Source organism: Erythrolamprus reginae, chromosome Z, assembly GCF_031021105.1.
Source record: "Erythrolamprus reginae isolate rEryReg1 chromosome Z, rEryReg1.hap1, whole genome shotgun sequence".
Classification (NCBI taxonomy): domain Eukaryota; kingdom Metazoa; phylum Chordata; class Lepidosauria; order Squamata; family Dipsadidae; genus Erythrolamprus; species Erythrolamprus reginae.
In genome coordinates, this window is record NC_091963.1 from 122639233 (window position 1) to 122649262 (window position 10030).

At 40.2% G+C, this 10030-nt stretch overlaps 1 protein-coding gene across 1 annotated transcript; it reads right to left on the minus strand.

The window, feature by feature from the left end:
- Window positions 1-4989: 4989 nt before the first annotated feature.
- Window positions 4990-5919, minus strand: LOC139154012 (olfactory receptor 14A16-like). Its single transcript, XM_070728440.1, has one exon. The coding sequence runs from the start codon at window positions 5917-5919 to the stop codon at window positions 4990-4992; it is 930 nt and encodes a 309-aa protein (XP_070584541.1).
- Window positions 5920-10030: the final 4111 nt, after the last annotated feature.

The window sequence follows — 10030 nt, forward strand, 5'->3', positions numbered from 1 at the left end:
TAGGATTGTAAGTCTAGTTGTCTAGGGTATTCTGTTGTGACTGGAGGAGTGGAGGGCTCTTCTAGTAAAATATCTCTGGACATTTTCTAGAGTCTTTATGTTTGAAATGCGGTGTAGATTCAAGACAGATGAGCTGTATTCAAAGATTGGTCTGGTAAAAGTTTTGTATGCTCTGGTTAGTAGTATGAGATTACCAGAGCAGAAGCTACATAAGATTAAGTTTACAACTCTTGAAGCCTTTTTGGCGATGTTATTGTAGCAATGGGCTTTGGCACTTAGATCATTTGATATGACTATTCCAAGTTTTATGAGGTGAGGGTTGTCTGTAAGATCTTGTTTATTCATCTTGCATTAAGTGTTCTGATTCATTTTTCCAATGTGTAGGACAGAGCAATTTTTAGTTGAGATTTGGAGTTGACCATTCAGACACAAAGTCAAGCTGTGTTGAAAAGTTTTACATAATTAGCAAATGGAATGCAGTTGCTTTTAATGTGATTGCAAAGGTCATTTATATAGAGTATGAAGGGTATTGGTCCAAGTATGCTGCTGTTAAATGGAACAGGATTGGATATGGCGCTCTCTATTTTGACAACTTGTTGTCTGTTTAATAGGAACACACTTATCCAGCTTTGGAGGGATTCTGAGATGCCATAGGATTTGAATTTTAGAAGTATTTTGTCATGAACCACAGAGTCGAAGGCTTTACAGAAGTCAGTGCATCTATTGATTTTCCCTGATCGAAATGTGTAGTCCATATGTTTTTACAGTGAAGGAGTTGTAGGTTACAAGATCATTTTGTTCTGAAACCAAATTGTTTGTTAGAGAATAGCTTGTTAGTTTCTAGGTTGGTTTATGATTGATTCCATGAATTTGCATGTAATGCAGCATAGAGAGATTGGTCTGTTGTTTTCAACTAGACTGGGGTCTCCTTTTTTGAAGATGGGGATGACTGTTGCTTGTGACCATAACTTTGGTAATGAGCCAAATAGCAGTGCAGTGTAGTGCAGAAGTAGACCACAAGCTCCCTTTCAGGAAGCAGCAGGTGAAGCTAGGCAAAATCACATCAGATACCTGTAAAACTAGCACAAGGATCCCCCAAGGCTCTGTACTCTCAACACTTCACCACCATTGATATATATCAATGACTGTGTCTTAAATGATCCATCTGTTAAACTACTGAAATTTGTAGATGATACAGCAATTATTGGTCTTATTTGAGACAATGATGAAACCACATACAGAAGGGAGATTGAACAACTAACCTTCTGGTGCAACCAGAACAATATAGAACTAAACACTCTCAAAACCATAGGAATGATGGTAGACTTTAGGAGAAACCCCCCCCCCCCATCCTACCACCTTTCACAATACTAGGCAACACAGTATCAACAGTAGAGTCCTTCAAATTTCTAGGTTCTATCATATCTTAAGATCTAAAATTATCATCTAACAACAAGAACATCATCAAATGATTCCTACAGAGGAATCATTGAGTCTGTCATCTGCACCTCTATAACAGCCTGGTTTGGTTCTGTAACCCAACAAGACTGACACAGACTTCAGAGGATAATCAGAACTGCAGAAAAACCAATTGCTGCCAACCTGCCTTCCACTGAGGACCTGTATACTGCATGAGTCAAAAAGAGGTCTGTGAAAATATTTACTCACCCCTTGCATCCTGGACATAAACTGTTTCAACTTGTATTCTCAAAACATTGCTACAGAACACTGCATACCAAGACAACTAGACACAAGAACAGTTTTTTCCTGAATGTCATCACTCTGCTAAATAAATAATTCCCTCAACACTGTCAAACTATTTACTAAGTCTGCACTACTATTACTAGTTTTTCATCATTCCTATCACCCATCTCCTCCGACTTATGACTGTATGATTGTAACCTGTTGCTTATATCCTTAAGATTTTTGTTAAAGTTGATTGTTTCCTCATTGCTTATTTGTCCCCTATGACAATCATTAAATGTTGTACCTCATGATTCTTGTATCTTTTTCTTTTATGTACACTGAGAGCATATGCACCAAGGACAAATTTCTTGTGTGTTTAATCACACTTGGCCAATAAATAATCCTATTCTATTCTATTCTATTTTCTATTCTATTCTATTCTATTCCACTCCATTCCACTCCATTCCACTCCACTCCACTCCATTCCACTCCATTCCACTCAATTCCATTCTAGCTGTCAAATTTGAAGCCCCTGGGTTAGTGGTTAGGGGTACAAGAGTCTTCAACTCCCATTCCTGAGCTAGCATGACTGGAGTAGGAATTCTGGTAACTGAACAATTATTAAAACTGTCAAGTTTGAAGTTTGTAAATAGGGTACATGGTTGTAAAAGCATACATGTTTGTAAAAAGTATTCTGCTACACTGGTATTTTATTAAATAATATATTACACCATTTGGTTCACAATATTTTTTTCCTTGTTTTCCACCTCTAAAATCTAGATGCTTCTTATAATCTGGTGCATCTTATACTCCAAAAAATACTGTAATTCTCCAGGAAACATCCATCAGATTTTGGCTTACTTTACAAAAATTAAGAATTTGTTTAAAATGGCCAGTATTTAGCACTAGCAATAGCATTTTGACTTATATAGCACTTCACAGTGCTTACAGTCCTCTCTAAGTGGTTTACAGAGAGTAAGCCTATTGCACCCAACAATCTGGGTTCTCATTTTATCAACTTTGGAAAGAGTAAATCTTGAGGCTATTAAGATTTGATCTCCCAAATTGCTGGCAGCAGTGTTCCCTCTAAGCTGAGTTGTGCACTGTAGCGCAGAAGATTTAAAATCTCAGCCCAGAAGATTGCAATTCTAGCACAGAGGACTGACCTCTGCGCTAGAATTGGTAAACTGCTGAGATTTTAAATTCCCATGCTACAGCGCACAGTAAAGGCAGAAAGGCGGGAAAGAAAGAGGCCAATTGCAGGTCCGCTTTCCTTCCCGCCCCTTTAACCCTTTCTCCTTCCAGCTATGGTGGGTAAGCCCCTTACTATGGGGGGGGGGGGTTGCAGATCTGCTAGACTGCTGCCAACCTGATGTCTGTCCATGGGGGTGGGGATGGGGCGGATCCGCCACACCGACAATGTCCATCTGTGGGGAGAGGGCAGATCTGCCGGCCCCGCCATCCCGATGTCCATCTGCAGGGGGGTGGATCTGCCAGACCAACGATGGCTGTCTGTGGGGGGGGTCGATGACCGGGGCCCACCAAAAGGCAAGCAGTCTAGCAGCGCAGCCTGCCACCGAGCTTCTTGCCATCAGTGGGGAGGGGGCGCCAATGCTGAATGCGGTCCGTCCATGGTGGGGGGGTGAAGGACAGGTACAAGCAGACCCAGGAGAGAAAGGAAAGAGAGAGAAAAGGAGGGAGAGAAAGAGGGAATTAAGGAGGGAGAGAAAGAAAGTGAGAGATAAAAAGTATAGAGATAAAGAGGGGGGAGAGAGAAAGGGAGGGAGAGAAAGGAAAGGGAGAGAAAGGGAGGGAGAGAAAGAAGGAATGGAGGAGGGAGAGAAAGAAAGAATGAGAGATAAAAATGATAGGGAGGGATAGAAAGAGGGAATGAAGGAGGGAGAAAGAAAGAGTGAGAGATAGAAAGATAGAGAGAAAGAGGGAGGGAGAGAAAGGAAAGAGAGAAAGAAAAGAGAGATGAGAGAGGGAGGAGCAGAGAGAAAGGGGGAGCAAATTATGGATGTCAGAACTCGCACATGCGTGATAGCGCGACCACACTTTATTTATTTATTTATTTATTTATTTATTCATTCATTCATTCATTCATTCATTCATTCATTTATTTATTTATTTATTTATTTATTTAGGCCTCTTTGCCGCCCAGTCCCAAAGGGACTGCCACTCAGATACTATACTTTTCCGCCCACACCGGAAAAAAATTAGAGGGAACACTGGCTGGCAGCTGGTGATCATCAGAAGTATTTTGCAGTATTGCACTCTAACCAGTGCATCACCAAGGCTGATGAAAATATTTTGTTTAACTTATTAATTGTTCTGTTATAGTTTTTTATGTTTGTATGAAGTACTGTCATATTATAATAAGGAGGCGAGGAGGAGGGGAATGGGAAGGAGGAGGAAGAGAAGGAGGGAGAAGAGAAGGAGGGAGAGGAAGCATTTTTAAATCATTTTTATATTTTTGAAAGGAAGTACCTGAATACATCATTCTGCTATCAGAAATAAAGCCAGAGAAGCTCAAAGAGGACTCTGAAAGTTTATATATGATGTATATTTTATAGTTATGTTCTACAAAAATTCTCAAAACATTGTTTTATATTATTATATGATACAAATTACAATATTGATTGTTTTTAAAGGAAAAGTTCTATCATACTTTGCATTAATACAAATTTTTAACTGAAGACTTTCTTCAACTCAAGATTGGCCATTTATCAATACTCTTTTATAAATGTTATTTATCCAGATCAAGTTTATTCTATATTAAATCCACAAGCTAGGTTTCTTAAGTAATTTCAAAGAAAAATCAACTTTGGTTCTTGCTTTTTTTCATGCAGGTGCATATATTTCTTTCTTTTTTTAAATAGTATCTCTAGATAAATATACAGATTTAATTAATGGGAATGCTACAGTAAAATGCATCTGTTGTATAAAAATAGCAATTAAGCAAGCCTGTATAAAATTTATATTTAGGTCAATCTATTCATAGGCAGGAACTTTACAATTACAATTCTATACATTTCTTTTATTTCTTTGATAAATATCTAATATAAATAATAATCAATGCATGCTCGTTTGAAGGAAAAGGAGTATGAAATTAAATGGCACAATTAGCAGTCTGCTGGTTTTTTAGTGTTGTTTCACAAAGAGTTAATGGTAGTAGTTGTGAGAAAATGATAATCTTTATCTAAATTAAGCTTTATTAGTTATTAGCTGCCAGCCTTGTGTTCAAGCAATAACTTAAAGCATTTATTAAAATAAATAAAATTGGAGGGAGAGGGAAATAGGTCAGGTATTGGGAAAAAACTTGAAGATCAGCTTCCAGAATGCCATTTTAAGGACCTTGTTCCTCATACTGTAGATCAATGGATTCAAAATTGGTGGCACTACACAGTAAAATGTTGAAATCAGGATATCTGATGTTGACGGAAAGCTAGATGGGGGTTTCAGATATGCAAAATTACCACTTACCATAAACAGACAAATGACTAGGAGATGAGGTAAGCAAGTAGAGAAGGCCTTTTGTTTTCCTTGGGTAGATGGGATTTGCAAAACTGTCTTAAAAATCCTCACATATGAAAACACAATTAAAAAAAAAAGAATGAATGCTAAACAAGAACTCATGATAAGTACCCATTCTTCTGCAACATAAGAGCCAGAGCAAGAGATCCTGAGCAGTTGAGGAATTTCACAAAAGAACTGATTGATGATTTTAGAACAGAACTTCACAAAAAACAAGTTTCCTGTGTGGAGCATAGAATAAGACAGCCCACCCATCCAGACACTGGTTGCCATTTGGATACAGGTTTTTTTGCTCATTATATTCTCATAATGCAGTGGGCTGCAAATGGCTACATAACGATCATAGGCCATGACACACAGGAGAAAGAAGTGAGACATCATAAAGAAAAGAAGAAAGAAAACTTGGCAGAGACATCCAGAGTAAGAAATGGCTTCTGTGTTCATCAAAGAATTCAGCATTGATTTGGGAACAGTGACCGAGATGGAGCCAAGATCTTGCAAGGAGAGATTGACTAGAAAAAAATACATGGGCGAATGGAGTTGATGGCTATAAACAATGACAGTGATGATGATGATGTTTTCAATAACTGCTACCAAATAAATGGTTAAAAAAATAACAATATGGAATATCCATAGCTTCTCAGTATCAGGAAATCCATGCAAAAGAAATTCACTTACTCCAGATTCATTTTCCATTTGGCTTTTTAGACTTCAGAGCTTCTAATAGGAAAGCAACCCTCACGCTCTTTTCTTGTATATCTATGGCTATATTCAATGCCTTTCAAACAATTTATTTTTATGTTGGAGTGTAAGGTAAAAAAGAAATTTATGTATGGGATGCTTGTAATGATCCTCAGGGAGAAGATAATTTCTCAGGAGCCTAGTTTACTTTTGAAGTCATGTAGGTGTTGGAAAATGTGATTAGAGCTATGTTAGAAACATAGAAACATAGAAGAATGACGGCAGAAAAAGACCTCATGGTCCATCTAGTCTGCCCTTATACTATTTCCTGTATTTTATCTTACAATGGATATATGTTTATCCCAGGCATGTTTAAATTCGGTTACTGTGGATTTACCAACCACGTCTGCTGGAAGTTTGTTCCAAGGATCTACTACTCTTTCAGTAAAATAATATTTTCTCATGTTGCCTTTGATCTTTCCCCCAACTAACTTCAGATTGTGTCCCATGGTTCTTGTGTTCACTTTCCTGTTAAAAACACTTCCCTCCTGAACCCTATTTAACCCTTTAACATATTTAAATGTTTCGATCATGTCCCCCCTTTTCCTTCTGTCTTCCAGACTATACAGATTGAGTTCATTAAGTCTTTCCTGATACGTTTTATACTTAAGACCTTCCACCATTCTTGTAGCCCGTCTTTGGATCCGTTCAATTTTGTCAATATCTTTTTGTAGGTGAGGTCTCCAGAACTGAACACAGTACTCCAAATGTGGTCTCACCAGCGCTCTATATAAGGGGATCACAATCTCCCTCTTCCTGCTTGTTATACCTCTAGCTATGCAGCCAAGCATCCTACTTGCCTTTCCTACCGCCCGACCACACTGCTCACCCATTTTGAGACTGTCAGAAATCACTACCCCTAAATCCTTCTCTTCTGAAGTTTTTGCTAACACAGAACTGCCAATGCAATACTCAGATTGAGGATTCCTTTTCCCCAAGTGCATTATTTTACATTTGGAAACATTAAACTGCAGTTTCCATTTCTTTGACCATTTATCTAGTAACGCTAAATCATTTACCATATTACAGACCCCTCCAGGAATATCAACCCTATTGCACACTTTAGAGTCATCGGCAAATAGGCAAACCTTCCCTACCAAACCTTCCCCTATGTCACTCACAAACATATTAAAAAGAATAGGACCCAGAATAGACCCTTGTGGCACACCGCTTGTGACCTGTCTCTGCTCAGAATGCTCGCCATTAACAATAACTCTCTGATGTCTATTCTTCAGCCAGCTTGAAATCCACTGAACTATCCAGGGATTAAGTTCAATCTTCACTAATTTATCTATCAGCTCTTTATGTGGAACCGTATCAAAGGCTTTGCTGAAGTCCAGATAGGCAATATCCACGGCACCACCTTGATCCAACACCTTTGTGACATAGTCAAAGAACTCAATGAGATTAGTCTGACACGATTTGCCTTCAGTAAAGCCATGCTGATTTGGGTCCATAAGTTATTGTTTTTTAGATGCTGATTTATCCTCTTTTTGAGTAGAGTCTCCATCATTTTAACTACAACTCATGTTAAGCTAACTGGCCTGTAGTTACCAGCTTCTTCTCTATTGCCCTTCTTGTGGATAGGCACAACACTGGCAATTCTCCAATCCTCAGGAACATCTCCTGTTAACAGGGATTGGTTAAACAAATCAGTCAGGGGGTAGCAATGACAGATCTGAGTTCTTTAAGAACTCTGGGGTGGATGTCATCTGGACCCATTGTCTTATTTATCTTTAATCGTTCAAGTTCTTCTAAGACATCGGCTTCTAAGATCACTGGAGCTGAATCCGTACAGCTGGAAGCAATGCTATATCCCTCTATAGTATTATTTTGTAAGGTGTTCATTCAAAGAGAGGGAGAAAGAGAGGGAGGGGAAGAGAGGAAGGAAGGGAGAGATAAATATAAAGGGAGAGAGGGAGAAAGAGAGGGAGGGGAAGAGGGGAAGGAAGGAAGAGATAAATATAAAGGGAGAGAGGGAGAGAAAGGGAGGAAGAGAGGAAGGAAGGAAGAGATAAATATAAAGGGAGAGAGGGAAAAAGAGAGGGAGGGGAAGAGGGGAAGGAAGGAAAAGAGAGAGAGAAAGAGAAAAAAGAGGAAGGAAGAGAGAAGGAAAGGAAGGAAGGAAGGGAGAGATAGAGAAAGAGAGACAGAGAGAGAGAAGATAGGAAGGAAGAGAGAGAGAGTGAGAGAGAGCAAGAAAGAAAGAGTGAGAGAGAGGAGAGAGGAAGGAAGAGAGAGAGAGGAGTGGAAGGAAGAGAGAGAGAGAAATGATAGAATAAAGGAGAGAGAAAAAGAGAAATAAGAAAATGATTGAGGCAGAGAATGACAAAAAAGAGAGAGAAACAGAGAGAGAAATGACTCTTGATTTAAAGCATATGGTAAAAGCACTTAAATAATAACAGAGAAAAAAAACCCCAGCCCTCACCTGTTTTTATTAATAGTTATGTTTTTGGATTTGCTGGTTGTTTTAGTTTTAATAGTAATAGAGTTTTGTTTTGTTTTATTATTGATTTCTTTTAATAAAAAGAAGGGATTTATTATTTATTTATATATGTATTTATTTATTTATTTATTTGTTTGTTTATTTATTTATTTGTTTATTTATACTTCTATGCCGCCCAGTCCCAAGGGGACTGCCGCTCAGACACTATACTTTTCCGCCCAGCCCAAAAAAAAATTAGAGGGAACATTGGCGGCCGGTATTTGTAGGGACCTTACCTTCTTAGAATTCTTTCCCCTAGTAGTAGCGATGGAACTTTGGGGAGAACAGCTTGCCAACTGGACGGTCCACTTTTGGTGTGACAACTTGGTGGTTGTCCACGTGGCTAATTCATTGTCGTCCAAAAACGAATGGGTAATGCACCTTGTTCGCACTATTCACAGTGTGCCACGTCCCCAGATTGGAGAATGGCGCAGCTGATGCTTTATCCCATGGACAGCTGGCCAGGTTACGGACTTTGGCACCCAGGGTATGGAACATACTAGACAGGATGCCATGGCATTTATGGAGCCTGGCAGGACTGCTGAACCCTGGAGGCAGGAGGCAGATTAGGCCATTGGGTTGTCTTTAGCCCCGAGCACTCGGGCTGCTTACCAAAGAACAGGTAAGGAGTTGTGGGACTTTAGGTCAAGCAAGGGTTACAGGCAGATTTGGCCCATACTGATTGAACAGTTGTTGGAGCACTGTGTGCTTTTACATCAACAGGGTTTGAATGTTAAAACCAACAAGTTAGCGAGCCTGGCGTTTATCACCAAGGCTCATGGGTTTACTGATACCTATAGGGACTTCCGCATCAAGAGGATGTTGGAAGGATTTATTATTATTTATTTATTTATTACTTAGATTTGTATGCCGCCCCTCTCCGAAGACTGGATGGTTCCGGGAATGCCCACGGCCAGTAGCCGACACCCGGCGACCGTTGTCCATCCCACAGCTGTCGGCCTTAAGCCAAACTTGGGCCAGGCTGTGTACTTCTCAGTATGAAGCCTACCTGTTCCACGCGACAGCAATGATGCTTTTCTTTGGGGCATTTAATATAAGTGAGGTTCTGGCCACCTCCCATAGGGATGTTAGTTTGTGCGCGCTCCAATGGAGCGATGTGCATTACCAGGAAACGGGTCCCCCTCTGCCTGTGCCAGTCCAAAATGGACCAGCATGGCCACGGGACGGAGATTACATTAGCGCCAACAACAAACAAGGTGGTGTGCCTGGTGGCAGTGTTGGTGGCCTTCCGCACAGTTCGTGGTGAAGGCCAAGGAAACTTCTTTCACCATAGTAACGGGGCCCCTTTAACCAAGTATCAGTTCTGGACAATCACATCCAGGGCCTTAGAGCAGATAGGTGCGGACCCATCCAGGTTCGGCACACATTCCTTCCGAATAGGCGCTGCCCCTGCGGCTGCAGCAGCTGGTTTTGCAGACCACAGCATCATGGCCATCGGCCGCTGGAGGTCCGCAGCATTCCATTCATATGTTAGGGCCCCTCAATAAGGTCCCCGCTATCAGCTGTTTTTAATTGTTGCTTCTTCTTTCAGCCATTTCTGCTTCCCAGCCCATCGTTTGG